Below are 15,223 nucleotides of genomic sequence, written 5' to 3'. Positions count from 1 at the left end.
TACAAGCACTGAGCGTTTGTGAACAAGTTAAGTGTTAACATGACACTTACTTTAAATTCGAAAACTAATTATTGTACAGTTTTGTGAACTTTCTGTGCGATGAGTATGAGTTTGTTGCAACTTAAAATGGGCGTCACACTTTTAGTGACATAATGATGATACATTGTTTGCAAACAAACGCTATTAGGTTGTTACTTGTTCAGCCAGTTATATCACCTTGTTTAGCAAATATAGCAACAAATTGACCACAACTAATTATAAAGCGCATTATCTGGTTCATCCTACAAGTGTAAAATTGATTATATATTTCCATAAGCACTTGAATAAGGCGGGGTGTTGGTGACGCAGAGCGTGCTTTTGTTTTCCCTTAGCATTCGTGTGTTGACAATATGCAACACTACGCTTGGACTAAAGCATTACAGCATGGAATGCATGGTGCTAAATACGCCACTGACGCCAGTACATATAAGATTGCAAAGAAAATGAAAATATAGTATCAACAAACGCACGCGATGACGTAATGGCAAGAAGACTGAAGCTTCGAGTGACAACTCATCCTGCCCCGGAAAACGACGTAAGATAGCGGGTATCAACTTTATAATAGCGATGGTGTTACAACAATCTTTACCACGCACACAGTGCACTTTTTGTGAATACAAACCTTGCCTTGATAAAAATGTCAAACAATCAATTTTAATTACAGTGGAGGTTTACAAGTCACCATGCTACTGGCAACTGAATGACACACACACAGCTCATGTAGTTTGCTGGTTGAGGCCATACTGACTTCCTCTGACAAATTTCCTGTGATTGGGTGGGTAAAGTTTATGCCAATGTAATGAGAAAATTACTTGGAGTTGCCAACATTTGCTTGAAAGGTTAAGCAGATCTGCGTATGGGTGTGAGAACACCACCTAGCGTTCCAAGAAACGTTTCTTTCCCTATACAGTTCAGTGGAAATATCTTTCTCAGCGCAAAACTTTGCTTTGAACTAGCTTTGCTCAAAAATGCAAAAGGAAAATTAAAACTTTTCCAATTTGAACTAACTACTACATTGATATTGTAAAGTTTTTACAATCACAAATAAATGCAGTGGAAGTTAAAAGCACACAAAACATCACACAGAACTATAAGTATAAGCTAGTAAAAAATGGTAAAATCTTAATCACTATTTATCACACATTTTAGCAGCTACTATTATGGTATATATTAATAAACTTAATTCTAATTGTTTATTAGCTTTTTCTAATTGTTTATTGTTTAAGACTCATGTTTTGTAATAAAACACACTAACAAAAGTGTTATATTAAACTTAACCCGGCACAACCTACCTTGTTTCTTCTCTTGCTTTTGTCGAATTTTTTCCTCGACCACTTGCTTGAATTTACTTGCCTCTGCTTCATTGGCAAAGTTAAGCCCAGCACGGCATTTCTACAAACAAAAACCAAACATCTAATGAATAACAAAACATTAATTCAAAAAATCGGTTTCTACATTTTTGCTTCAGCTGTTCAGCATATTAAGTTCTATAATACTCTATTTTGTATAAACCATTATCCAGAAAAACTGAGCTAATGAAACAATGGTTTAGCATCTGATATGACATCAAACAATGTTAATAACAGACTTAAACATTTAAATTTTCATAGAAGATACCACTTAAGAAGGTTGTAAGGCTTCGAGTCAAAAACTTTATTTTACCTAGATTCAGTCAGACATGTTTAATGAATTTATTACTACTTTCATGGCAAAAAATGAACAATTACATTTATTAGGCTAACTATTAAAATCTAAAAACCCGAATGACACAAATGTAAACACATACATCCGTATCAAATGTGTGAAAGTATGAACGTGGTGTATTGTACTTAAACTGGTTGTATAACTCTTGTTCCCAGATCTGTGATTCATTCTAAAAAAAGATAAATCTTGCATTTAATACATAGTACTTACAAATTTACAATCGCAGTTTGCAGCAATATATAATATTAATATCTACCATTATATATACATAAATACGAAATATACATGGATATAATTTTAAATGTATATTATATAGCCTATATACTTTGTTATATAGAATATTACAAGTTTTACATTGTCAACAAGTACATATATAAAAGAGCAAAGTAGTCAATAAAAGCCCTGAAGCAAACGATACGTTACATGCAAACTGCAAATTGCAAACTGTATACTTGTTGTCATACTTGAAGTGTAAATATTTAAAAAAGATGGGTGCATAAAGTTTCGATGTTTACCCTGTCACCTCAGACTTGGTGAATATAGCTAATAATATTCCAAACTCACCTTTAAACTGTAAACTCGGATAAAGTAAGAACGCATGGGATTATCTTTGACAAAGCAACAAACTCCTGTGCATCTCTTCTGCCATTTGCTACCAGAACCATCAGCAAGATATACTTGTACGACACCAGTTGCAAGAGTCTGTGAAAGTAAAAATACAGTACCAAATTATGCCACACTAATTAATTCCTTACCAATATAGCTATACCTTTACCTCAACTATAAGCATGAGGTTTAAACACTTCAAATAAAAAAAAGTTACAACAGAAAACATACCACACATTTTCTTCCAAGCATGTGGAACACGGTTTTGTTTTCACTATCAGTAAGAAGAGATGACGGAACATTTTGGGCAGGTGGATGCCTTCGCTGCTGCCCTGGTCCATTCATTTTTTACCAAACACTAAGCCTTAAAAACTATTAAATATATATAAATTTATTTACTATTAGGCGTAAGCTTGGATTTAAAACACAGGTTGAAATAAAAACAAGTTCAAAATAGTTTGTCGTGAAAATATTGCTGTTTGGTTATAACCAAATATTACAGATCAGCTACATATAAAATGAATTATGTTTCAATCTTCCTAAGCACTTGTCTATGGTTAACGTTAACTATGCTAGTGGTAACTGGGAATAACCGTCAGTAACGATTTATAATAAAGATAGTATAGTAAACCACTAAACCAGTGGTATTCTCAAGGGATAATGACCCCACTTGCACAATATACAACATATAGCGGATATAATCAGAATAATAATAATACAAAATCTAAATATAGCTCCCTAAAATACCTAACATATATACGTAATACGTTCCCAGTAATACAACTTCACTGGGTTGAGCAATAATAAACCGAAACAAGCGACACCGTGTGACCATTTCGATTATAAACTGGTTATATCATAGATACCTAAACATATAGATACGAAACTGGCGAAAAAGTTTAGACAGGTCACGCTTCAGTGAATCCGTGCTAATTCCGATTTCATAATAGTGTTGAATTGCAGTCTTGTGCATATCTCGGCAGTTTGTTGTTTATACAGACGTACAAATATAGTATTATAAAAATAGCGCACTGCTGTATTCGTGGTTGCCCTTATGAGTGTAGGAGCAACATTTTCAAACGTCCCTATTTAAAATGTTGGGAGCCGATCTGGCCAAGCATGTAGAGCAGGCACCGTAATGAACTGGCAGTGCATTTTGTCTTACCGGAACCCTGATCCCGCGAAAGGAGAAAGATATGTTGCACAGAGAAAGGTGCGTTACAGTTATTTATGACTAATGAGTATATACACAACTTGTTTTAGGTATTATTTTTGTATATTGTATGACTGACAACTTATTTATTAATGTATGGATTTAAAATCGTAGTTGTACAACTATTTGTACAGGCCATCTATCTGTGAGGCACATTTTAAGACATCAATGTACAGTCTACATGTAAATAATTAAATTTGGTGTTACACTTTTGTTGAACTTGCCTGCAAAATTCATTGCACCAAATCCATACCGACAAAGCCATTTAATGTCCATTCACTTGGGGTGGTTACATTAAATTCAAGTGTAACTTAGCTTAAAGCTTTTAGACACCAATGTGATCCTAGAATACAGATATTTTAGCGGCCATTTTCGATACCTTCTACTGGTGCCACCAACCTAAAATTTGGACACTGTACTAACTAGACCCCAGCGGTACCGAATCTAAAATAAAAAATAAAAATTTCGAAAAAATATTAATTATGAATATTAATATTCGTCATAAAAACATATTTATAGAATTTTCTCCCGTTCCAGCTTGGAATATGTTATAGCGCTACGTAATAGCTACAAAATGAAACATTATTTTCTTTAAAAAAGTGCGGGGATAGATGTTAAATATAAAAAAGTATGATCATAACTCGAATCATATAAATATTATATTTTCGATTTTTTTTGCGAAAATATAACTCACGCATACATCTATGTAGGTCACTAGCATGTTATCCCCATCGAAAAAAAAATTAATTTCAATTTTTTTTTATAACTGAATATTAATATTCGTCATAAAAACATATTTATAGAATTTTCTCCCGATCCAGCTTCGAATATGTTAAAGCGCTACGTAATACCTAAAAAATGAAACATCATTTTCTTCAAAAAAGTGCGGGGAAGGGTTCAGAATACAAACAAGTATGAGGGTCATAACCCGAATCATACAAGTATTAAATTTTAAAATATTTCGGCGAAAATATAACTTACGCATGCATCCATGTAGGTCACTCACATGTTATCCCCATCAAAAAAAAAATTAATTTCAACTTTTTTTTATAACTGAATATTAATATTCGTCATAAAAACATATTTATAGAATTTTCTCCCGATCCAGCTTCGAATATGTTATAGCGCTACGTAATACCTAAAAAATGAAACATCATTTTTTTCAAAAAAGTGCGGGGAAGGGTTTAGAATACAAACAAGTATGGTCATAACTTGAATCATATAAATATTAAATTTTCGATTTTTTTCGCGAAAATATAACTTACGCATACATCTATGTAGGTCACTAGCATGTTATCCCCATCGAAAAAATAATTAATTTTTTTTTTTAAATTTGAATATTAATATTCGTCATAAAAATATATTTATGAAATTTTCTCCCGATCCAGCTTCGAATATGTTATAGCGCTACGTAATACCTAAAAAATGAAACATAATTTTCTTCAAAAAAGTGCGGGGATGGATGTTAAATATTGCGGAGAGTATTAATTACTCGTATTTTGGGTTATTTACGGTTATCCTGTCCGTACTTACGTACCTGGAAATATACCAAGAATTTTAATTTATTTGTTTCAATTAATACAAAAGATTGTTTGTTCTTGAAGCCTCTAAGATTAGCGCCTTTTATTGATAGGCTCGATCGAATTATCGCAGACAATAATGAATGTCTAAAGGAAAGGAAGATAAACCTGTTTGTTTTAGAAACGCCTGAAGTAGAGGTGCAAGGTCGCTTTCGCCCATATTATGATAATCTTTGCACCTCCGTTATTTAAATTGGCGAATGTGTTCATCTTTGGCATTTAAAGAGTTTTAAGGCTGTTGGTAAGGTCCACCAGGAGAGGAGTTTTGTGCAGTTGTAATCCAAACACTTTATTTACTCTAATTTTGTTATAAAAACATTTATGTGGATTAATATGTACTATTTTTGCGTTCGTGCAAAAAAAATATATAAACACGAAATTCGAGTAATTAATACTCTCCGCGATTAGTCATTTAGGTAAAGAGTTGCACCATATATTGAAATCTTCTTCCCACACATTCATTTGCATTTAATAGGCTAAGTAATTCTACCATAAAAGCTGTGGATTCACATATTAATCAGGAAGATGTGATGGCACGTCAATTCTGGCTCAATATCTATTGCTATTTTTAACCCACCCCCACAATAAGTTTGGTTTATAAAAAGGCTCACTTTCAAGACAGATACTCACTTCTAACTGCAAACTGTTGATCTTAAAAAATGGATGAAGATTATCGAGCTAGAAACAACAATGTACAGGCAATAGCATACAATAACATTCTGGCAGCATGCGACCAAAATGAAGAAATTTATTCTAATGAGTCGAGACAAGAAAATGCAGGTTGGTAATTATTTTTCGTTAATCACATCTGGTATTTTGTATACAATGAGTACTCATTCATGTAATTTTAATTCTATTTTTCAGGAGCAAGGAAAAACAACGTACAACCTGCTCAAAACAAGCGGCATTCTCAAAAATTTTGGAAAATATTTGCATCTATTATATTTGTGGTGATTATAACAGTTAGTGCTGTTGTTATTCACTACACTCTTGCAAATAAAGCTGCAGTGGATTGTACAAGCACTTCATCACAGAATTCAGGGGATAAAGGTTAGCAAAACTATTTAACCCTATTACTTAAACATTTAACTATTTTTTATTTACAAAACGTACAATTTACTAATAAATTCATTTGTAATCAAGCATATTGATACTTTTTTAACTTGTTTTTTTTTTCTATCAGTTACAACCACAACAACTACCACCAATACTCCAACAAACATTGGTACCTATGGAACATTAACCAACCCAGCTCTCTCATGCCTGGATATAAAGAACACATCAGGAGTGACCAATGATGGATATTACTTCCTACAACCAAGCGGCACTGTTGTACCATTTCAGGTTTGAGTGAAAGGACATTGAACATATATAAATATATAAAGAGAATTTTTCAGGCATTTTGTGACATGACAACATCTGGTGGTGGTTGGACATTAGTAGCATCCGTCCATGAGAATGATATTATTGGAAAATGCACAACTGGAGATATGTGGTTCAGTAATGACCTACCACGATACTCACTATGTAAGATGATTTAATATCAATTTGTTAAATAATGTTTAAAAAAATATACAAAACTTTCGTATGTTATTTTTTAAATTAATATTCACTGCATGTGTAAAGTTTCAAGGAACTGGGAGAACACAAACTTATTTGGAAAAGCAGACAAAGCCACTTCAGCTGATTATAAGAATATTGGATATTCATCCATTAAGGTTTGATAATAAGCTGTTAATTATAAGTCATTATATGCATGGTCCAGATAAACTTCCCGCTCCACCCACACTAATAAATAATCTGCATGAATCATTTAGTTTCACTTTTGTCAGGCTGCTAACCTGATGTTACGTCACGTACCAAACAAAACACCAGTGGACCAATCAAAATCCTTAGCAAGCTTACAATATCACACAAGTAACAACTTCCTTGACGAACATGGAGGAAATCTATTCACAACCTACACAAGACATTACCCAATGAGCCCCAAAACTGTTGGTATGTAGATGCTTGGTTATATGCAAATTTTAGTGAGGTACTACCTATTCATATATAACAACATAGAACAACTTTAAAATTATTTACAATGGCTGATCAAACTAAGAAGCAATTGTAAAAAAAAACAAAACATTTTTCAGTTACCTTTCCATCCAATGTTGACAAGTTGATTGATGCTATAGCAGCTCTCTCAGCCAGCTTAACCTCTGGAATTCCAGACTTTTACAAATATACATATGGCTCAACAACTGATCGTTTGCAAGATGGTGGAAATGGTACTTACACCTCCTATGGAATGCGGGTAAATATTCAATAAAAAAGGGTTTGTTTCGTGCATTCATGGTATGGTAAAGGAAACTAAGTATCATCAATACAATATTAATAAAAGTTTCTTAGTGCTGTAACAAATTTTCAACAGAAGTTATAAAAGAAGACAATGGGTAACAAATCATTCTTTTTTTAATTAAATATCGACAACTGACAATATTTTTTCTGAAATATTTTATCTATTCAGGTTACTTCAAGCAGATTATTTTTTCTTGTTTACTTTTATAATAATAGATATTTATTTATTTTTTTGTGATACAGGTTTATTTTGGTTTTTATTGTGGCTACTACGTTCAGTATGGAAGTGAATACAAGTAAGATAATGTTCCTTTTTTGTTTTATCAACCGAGTAAACAAAATGAATATCTTAAAGCAGTGTTAGTATTGTATATGAATGAACTTGCAAATTTCCAGATGTTCACCTGTCCAATCCTTAGTTGTCAGTAGAAAATCTCACCCATTTATTGTTGTAATAGCAATTGAAAATCGTAATTTACAATCTTCATCTGGGAACTTTCGGGTATGTTATGCTGATGGAATATTTATGTTTTTTTTTGAAGTTTAACTTTATTGTATTAACAAATTAAATATTAGATTCGAGGGTACCGACCTTCCAGTGACTTCATAACATCATACAACGGTAAAATGACAGAAGGCAACTTTGAGCTTCAATACAGAGCTAGGTGTGTTTATGGAAGAAATGTTTCAAGTGTGTGTGACGTTGTCTTCGCTGTTAAAAATACAAAGGTATGAACATATCGTTATATTTTTTCAAGTAAATGTAACAAATTGAAATATATTAAAGTTATTTACTTTCAATTGAATGACAATTTTCTTATATTTCAGGATTGGTTTTCATCTTCCACCTTCACTTTGTCAGAGTCTACCAATCATTACACTGATTATTACAATTATTATGTTTATATAAGAAATTATCCAAGAAGAATAATGGTTGGTTACACAATGTTATCAAGGTACTTTTTTCCTTACAAATTTCAATACAAGGTGTCCCTTTTATAATAACTTTTCAGAACTGGTGGACGGCTTGTGACCAAAGTTCAGATGCAATCCACTCTTCAGAAAATGTTGCAACCTTTCAAAAACTACACCTGGCAAGGTTTTTCTTATTAGAACAACTAGTACCTAAATTATATATATTTTCCGAAGAGAACAAAAACTTTGATGTTAAGAAGTCATAACATCAAGTTGTTTGCCAGAGTGACTCAGTGGTTAGAATGCTTGTCATACATTTATTGATTCTGGGTTATATATTTTAGCCCCATGTGCATCCAATCATCTTGCAGTACCAGTGACATACACAATTGGTAAATCTACTTTGAGCAACTTTGTTCCTCCTTCCATGCACTCAGCAACAACCACTGGATTCTTACAGATTCGTGCTGAATCTTATGACGGAACTTACTATGCTATGTGTCCTGCTGTTAAGTATGCTAAACTTAAATATTGTGGGAATAATTTTAAGATTATTTTTGTTTATTTCAGATTAAATAATTGTGATGGACAATACGTTTGTATTGGGGGTGTGAAAAATGGATACACACAATCCAATGACTGCAATGATTATACCGGTAAGTTATATGTAGGTAGTCTTCCTTATACATATGTAATTTCTTTAATGTTTAGCTCTTGCCTATTAGATTACTTGGCAAGTTATAGATTAATCGTTATAGTTCATTTATTCATTTTTGTTTACTCAATACAGACTGGAATGGGTTGACCAACAATCCAGATTATCATACCAGTAAGACCTATGCCCATTCAACTACAGATATTGAATCCACCATCATGATTTTCTATCGTTAAGCTAGTTTTTATAAATCTGATACAAAGTTTCTGTATTTTACATTTGTCATGGAAAAACTTTAAATTTGATCAGTTTATTGTGTTAATATTATGGACTAATATTATGTAAGTTGATTTCTTACAGTAATTGGAACTTTAATTGATTTTAACTTTATAATGAAATGGTAACTGTTTTATGTTGCTTTAAATAATGATCATGTAAATATATTTATTATTTCTCACAATTTATTATAGTCCTCTTGTAAAACTCCAAGGTTTTTTCAAAACATAATAATAATTTTGTATTCAAATATCTTAACACAGGTTGTTTGTTCATTAAGCGTAGTGACCATGTGTTTTTAACCATTCAGTTATGTACCTTTTACCGAAACAGTGTTTTTAGAACTGTTCTGTTGTAATTCTATCCTGTCAATAATTTTTGTGCATTATTTTTGATTTCCGCAACCATAATAAAAAACAAATAAAATATGAGTGTATACAACAGAAAAGTAGCAGCGAACATAGTGTAAGCATGCATGATAGTAAACAAGGAAAATCAAGTATAAGCATTTTTATTTTGTTCCACCGCATAGTTTTTAACATGTTGACTACAGTATATTATTGTATAACGATTATTCGGACAACAATTGATAAAAATTGTATCCTGCAAATGCATTTTTGATTATATTGTCAGAAAATGTATAAAGTATTATCGCACTGTACTCTGCGTAAGTGACTTTTCTAAATTAATATACCCAAGTCCAAAGTGACTGTAAGTGAATTTGAATTTTGGAATATAGTTTTTATACACTATCTTGTTATTATATCTTTTTAAAATAGTTAAAAAGGAGATAGAAGTATTAAAATAACAACAAACCCTTCAAAGTGAAAATAAATACTTGCAAAACTACCTAGTGGGGCAAAGTGGGACACAAAAATAAAAATGTTTTTAATAATAGTATTCTACAACTTGTAGTTAACTTTTTCGAAATTAACAGGCTCTGCTAGTTTCTTTACCAAATAAACTCGATATATATAGTTATTTAGTTATTAAGTTATATGTATATAAACTGTATTTTGATGCTGATTTTATTCCTAGTTTATGCCATATTTGCCCCTGTCCATTGTTCTCATGTACATATCTCATTTTTTTCACAAGGCTAATTTTATTCGACAAAAAACACTGTATGAAATATTTTAGTCCATTTTAATATACTACAACACTGGATTGACAATTTAAACTTGCAAACTACAAAAATTCAACAATTTCAATATATCAATCAGCGAGCATTCAAAATGATCATTATTTTATTTTTTAACTTTTTAAATGTTGTATTTGCTTAGCAGCATTGCATATTTATTTAGGAAAAGAAAACTTAGTTAAATTCTCAAAAACAAACGTTTTGATGAGATTATGAAGTTGGCCACAAGCAAAAAGTCTTAAGATCAAACCATCGTTGCCAAATAAGTTGAACAAAATCGAAGTAATCACCCACACAGGTACAGTAGGGTGGGGTAAAATGAGTTTCAGGGTAAAATGGGATACGTTTTTAAATCACTTATTGTGGGTACTAATTTAATGATAGACAAAAATAGGCAGAGAGCTTGTAGTTTTGTAAGTTTTAATTGTCAAACTCTGTTTTTATTTTAATAATGCTATATTTCAAACATAAATACCTCAACCAAAGAAACTGTTTAGTTCAAGTGTGCAATACAACTCAGGGTTTTCTTTACTGTATCAATCCTTATATAACAGTCCGTGCCAAGTCCTAAAAAGCGCAGCTCTCTTGTTCCCTTTTCAAAGTATTGCCATTGCCTTTTTGAAGCAGAGTCGTAGGTATTTGTATGGCTCTGTTTTGAAGCACCGCGAAATTGCGAATGGCATGTACCATAAATAGGAAAAAACTTACAAATACGAATTAATTGCTTCAATACTTATTATAACTGTAATTATCAGAGATAATAAACAATGATATCTTTTTTCCAAAAAGACAAAAAATCAACTTCTGACATATTTCCATAGAAAACTAGTATTCTAGTTATACTATATTTTTGCCAGAATGATGTTGTCTCGTAACCGTAACATGCAAGTCATGTATGTATGTAATATGAGTGTATGTATGTAGTTCTCTTTGGTTTATACGTTTTCGTATATTTACCACAATTTCAGTATATGTATATTTTAATTATTTTTAATATGACTGTTCAATAAAATTGTATTCTGTTATTTCATTATTGGCAACTTACAGCTTTAGAATTTGTTTTGGATTCTACACTGTACTTTGACATTGCTGTTTAATGGATAACTATGGAAACTACGGTTTGGCTGATGATGAAGTTAGCACTGGTGTAAGTTAACCTTTACTAAATATATATTTGCTGGGTGCTGGTTAAAAATCCGGTGCTAGTGAAGAATCCCCCCCCCCACCTTATTTGCTAACCACTAACCCCTAACCCTTAGGTTAGGGGGTTAGGTGTTGATGGTTAAGGGCTTAGTGGTTATAGGGGTTAGTGGTTAGCAAATAAGGTGGGGGGGAGAAAGATTCTTCACTAGTTTCAAAAATCCTCCCCGACAATATCTGGCCGCTAAATGTAACTATAATAACTCGTATAAGCATTAAACCTAATCACTATTAACCAGCCCGCAAAGTATGGCAGGTGCACAAGCGATTTTATTTACAAACTGTACCACTGATTCCTAAAACAACCCCTAACTACCAAGCTCTAACACTTTCCACCAGCATAATATAAGCCGAAGGATTCTTCACTTGTGCAAAAAGTTTGAAACAATTTTTAAAAATATTTCTTGCATAAAGGTTTGAAAAATAAAAATATTGTTTTTTTCCAGACTTCAATTATGGCAGTAGAGTTTGATGGGGGAGTGGTGATTGGTGCTGATTCAAGAACTACATCCGGGTATGAATTTAATGACTCATGTTTATTTTTCTACTCAAATCATATCATTGATATCTGTTAATTTGGGAATATGTCATTAATGATGGACCCATGTAAAATCAGGTTTAAGGCTTGTCACTGCAACTGTTGCGGGAGTATGTATCTTTTACCAAGACACTTAACAGGCATTTGCTATAACCCAGAGGTCATCAAGGTGTATGAAACAGAAAACCTGTGTTATAAGGACCAACCTAGCTCACAAGGTCGGCGGGGATAAATTAGTTACCTTTTTTAAGGTGGCTGTACACAGTATCTGGCATGCGAAGTCCTATGCAAACCCATTAGTAAGTTCCGCATGCGGCAGCAAAATCCGGACAAAACGGATGAATTCCGGATACTGTGTACAGACACCTTTACAAGGTTTTACAGTAACCATATTTTTTCAGAGCATACATTGCGAACCGAGTAACTGACAAACTGACACCAATACACGATCGCATATTTTGTTGTCGATCTGGTTCAGCTGCTGATACACAGGCAATTGCAGATGCTGTTGCTGCAAATGTGGAACTAGATGGGTGGGTTTTATTGTTCCTTAGCAAGTTTATCGTTAGCATGTTATAACTGTTAAATCCCAGCTCATCTTTATTTTAATTAAATTTGACATTCGTCATTGTTAGACATTTGTTGCATCAAAAAAAAATATGTTATGTTATTGTAGCTTAAAATAGTATCGCAAGTAAATGGTATTACTTTTATTATTTAATGTATATTCTTTTATTTTTTATTAAAATTGTTGTGTCACCTGTTCAATCCAACAATGTTATTTTTACTAAACATCAAATGATCTACTTGTAATCATACTTCAAACATAAAGTTACATTTATTTTTTCTACAGAATTGTTATGGGGGGTTTACCATCAGTAAAAAAAGCTGCAGAAATTTTTCGTCAGTATTGTTATGATTATCGTGATAATCTCACAGCTGGAATAATTGTGGCAGGGTGGGACCCAAAGCAAGGAGGACAAGTAAAAATTATATTTCATTTAGCACTTATGGTTACAGTTAAAAATAATCTTTTTAGTTTTTAGTACTTATATTTTTGTGCAATCATTTTCTTTGTTTAGCACAATGGGTAATGACTAATGAATTTGATTTAGTTTTCTAATTTAGTAAAAATGTCTAAAAAATATTTTAATTATTAAAATCTTGATTATTAGGTTTACACAATACCGCTGGGGGGGATGTTAATACGACAACAGTTTTCTATTGGTGGCTCCGGTAGTACGTACATATATGGTCATGTGGATGCAACATTCAAGGAAAACATGACAAAAGATGAATGCATTCAATTCTGCACAAATGGTGCCTTAATTTATTATATATTATGTAAAAGGTTTTTAATAGGAAGTTTGTTAGAAAGTTTTTTACATTCCCTCTTCGATGCTGGTACAATATCAATGACTAGCCTACTTTTTTTAACCTTGTGCATTGAAAAACTGTTTGTAAATATATATACAATGTCCATAGACTAACTACTCCTACTGAATATGGTGTAGATTTATTTGTTATTACATTTTTTAATGTGGTATGTGATTTGAAAGACATACATAATTGTATTATTGAGTTTACTGTGAAAGTGTAGTTTTAAATGAAGCTATGTGAATATAACTTTTGTCTTACACAGCTTTATCGCTTGCAATTAATCGTGATGGTTCAAGTGGAGGAGTTGTCAGGTTGGCTGTCATCACCAAAGAAGGAGTTGAAAGAAAAGTTATCCTTGGAAACGATTTACCAAGATTTTATGAAGGATGATATAGCACCACCAACAATTTTCAGTAGCACAAATTACAAAAACTTAAAATTCATGACGCTGCTTGTCACACATTGAGAAGTTTCTATGTTTGTGTGCTGTTTACAGAAAGACTTTGTTTATGATCCTATTGCTGTTTATGCTGGCACCTATTACAAGAAGCTGGTAATACATTCTTGCTGGGTAAAATTAAAGTTCCTAAATACAAAATTTGTGTTTTGAGCCATACCCAGAATTTAAAGCAAATAAAGCTTACTTATGCTAAAGTTTAGACGAATCAAAAGTTTGTTTTATTTGTTAATTCGTCATTAAGTTAACTGGTTTACAGAAAAAAATGAGAATCAGCCTAAAATTTATAAGATGATCAAGTATGTGTTTTTAAGTTTTCGCGGTAATATAATTTAGTCTCTCTGTATTAAAATAACTTTAAAATGTAATGTAAACACACGTTAAATTAAAATTGCCACTTCTTGCAGTTTGCGCTTAGGGCTATTAGGCGAATAAGTTCTGTGAATTATTCCGGGTACCTAATTAATATACTGTGGGGGGCGGCTAATGTTGAAGTTGTTGCTCGCGCTCCGCAGCCTCGCGACGACGCTGTTCCATCCTGCCCCGACGCACACGCTATCCGACTCCGTAACGCATTGCACACCGATGTATGACACTTGTACGGCACATCTCAGTTTATTGTACGGTGAAAGTGCGACATCGAGCTTAGAGACAAAGTGAGAACAGCAGGGTATTGCAAGCCCCGTACTGCCTGACAGTACAGGAAAGTGAAAGGTTTATATAACGAAAAACACGTGTAGCAAAACAATAAAACGCGTCATTGTCATGTGGCAATTGCCTCGCCTGGCATATACACACAACTGGGTAATTGTTTTATTATCACGATTAGAATGACGGGAAAGTAGATGTTACGAAAGCAGCGAAACTGCATTCCATTCCTGTCATGCTTTTGTTATCGCTATACAACGTTGCTTTATATTCAATCTTTATGCATTAGTGTTAAATTTAGCTATCTTTATATCATTAAATCTGAGCTAGAGCACAATCAACCGCTACAATACGCACAATCTAAAAAACTGAAAAAAAAATCGGTTTGTTGCATCACTTGTTTGCACAACGCACGTGTGTAATTGCTCAATCTTGCACCAAATGCGCGACAGGGTTTTGCGTTTCATGTTTCAATCGACAAGAGAAAGGCTTGTGAGGAAACAGCGAGAGTACTCGTAAAAACACCTA

General features: G+C 32.7%; 3 protein-coding genes across 4 annotated transcripts; 2 read left to right on the top strand and 1 right to left on the bottom strand.

Annotated features, from left to right (window-relative positions):
- Positions 1 to 697: 697 nt before the first annotated feature.
- On the bottom strand, positions 698 to 2,694 carry LOC149741698 (actin nucleation-promoting factor WAS-like). The gene is made up of 5 exons (XM_089887746.1): positions 2,581 to 2,694; positions 2,308 to 2,445; positions 1,826 to 1,912; positions 1,332 to 1,431; positions 698 to 804 (listed from the first exon to the last, which is right to left on the bottom strand). The coding sequence occupies exons 1-5, from the start codon at positions 2,692 to 2,694 to the stop codon at positions 698 to 700; spliced, it is 546 nt and encodes a 181-aa protein (XP_089743872.1).
- A 2,971-nt stretch (positions 2,695 to 5,665) lies between these two features.
- LOC149741697 (uncharacterized) lies at positions 5,666 to 9,749 on the top strand. Of its 2 annotated transcripts, XM_089888574.1 has the most exons (15): positions 5,668 to 5,922; positions 6,007 to 6,192; positions 6,326 to 6,486; positions 6,540 to 6,669; positions 6,769 to 6,860; positions 6,975 to 7,140; positions 7,281 to 7,441; positions 7,729 to 7,781; positions 7,882 to 7,987; positions 8,062 to 8,214; positions 8,314 to 8,441; positions 8,499 to 8,584; positions 8,745 to 8,913; positions 8,971 to 9,056; positions 9,191 to 9,749. In XM_089888574.1, exons 1-15 carry the CDS (start codon positions 5,802 to 5,804, stop codon positions 9,289 to 9,291), a joined length of 1,899 nt encoding a protein of 632 aa, XP_089744700.1. In that variant the 5' UTR covers positions 5,668 to 5,801; the 3' UTR covers positions 9,292 to 9,749. The 2 variants fall into 2 exon arrangements, with proteins under 2 accessions (XP_089744692.1, XP_089744700.1); XM_089888566.1 differs by having other exon boundaries at positions 5,666 to 5,922; positions 8,745 to 9,056; positions 9,191 to 9,427.
- A 1,710-nt stretch (positions 9,750 to 11,459) lies between these two features.
- Positions 11,460 to 14,188, top strand: LOC149741696 (proteasome subunit beta type-6-like). Its single transcript, XM_089888650.1, has 6 exons — positions 11,460 to 11,619; positions 12,119 to 12,186; positions 12,612 to 12,743; positions 13,064 to 13,193; positions 13,386 to 13,530; positions 13,853 to 14,188. Exons 1-6 carry the CDS (start codon positions 11,569 to 11,571, stop codon positions 13,978 to 13,980), a joined length of 654 nt encoding a protein of 217 aa, XP_089744776.1. The 5' UTR covers positions 11,460 to 11,568; the 3' UTR covers positions 13,981 to 14,188.
- The last annotated feature ends 1,035 nt before the right edge of the window (positions 14,189 to 15,223 follow it).

This window comes from Ciona robusta, chromosome 1 (assembly GCF_009617815.1).
Source record: "Ciona robusta chromosome 1, ASM961781v2".
In the NCBI taxonomy this organism is placed as follows: domain Eukaryota; kingdom Metazoa; phylum Chordata; class Ascidiacea; order Phlebobranchia; family Cionidae; genus Ciona; species Ciona robusta.
Note: the sequence above shows the minus strand (reverse complement) of the source record. Positions and strands in the feature narration are given on the sequence as shown.

Coding starts and splice junctions, on each gene's coding strand:
- LOC149741698 (XM_089887746.1), bottom strand. CDS start 2,694: ATGAATGGACCAGGGCAGCAGCGAAGGCATCCACCTGCCCAAAATGTT. Junction 2,446..2,580: donor TGCTTGGAAGAAAATGTGTG/GTATGTTTTCTG, acceptor TTACTTTCACAG/ACTCTTGCAACTGGTGTCGT. Junction 1,432..1,825: donor TTCACACATTTGATACGGAT/GTATGTGTTTAC, acceptor TTTTGTTTGTAG/AAATGCCGTGCTGGGCTTAA.
- LOC149741697 (XM_089888566.1), top strand. CDS start 5,802: ATGGATGAAGATTATCGAGCTAGAAACAACAATGTACAGGCAATAGCA. Junction 7,141..7,280: donor AATGAGCCCCAAAACTGTTG/GTATGTAGATGC, acceptor AACATTTTTCAG/TTACCTTTCCATCCAATGTT. Junction 7,988..8,061: donor CTTCATCTGGGAACTTTCGG/GTATGTTATGCT, acceptor ATTAAATATTAG/ATTCGAGGGTACCGACCTTC.
- LOC149741696 (XM_089888650.1), top strand. CDS start 11,569: ATGGATAACTATGGAAACTACGGTTTGGCTGATGATGAAGTTAGCACT. Junction 11,620..12,118: donor ATGATGAAGTTAGCACTGGT/GTAAGTTAACCT, acceptor GTTTTTTTCCAG/ACTTCAATTATGGCAGTAGA. Junction 13,531..13,852: donor CATTCAATTCTGCACAAATG/GTGCCTTAATTT, acceptor TGTCTTACACAG/CTTTATCGCTTGCAATTAAT.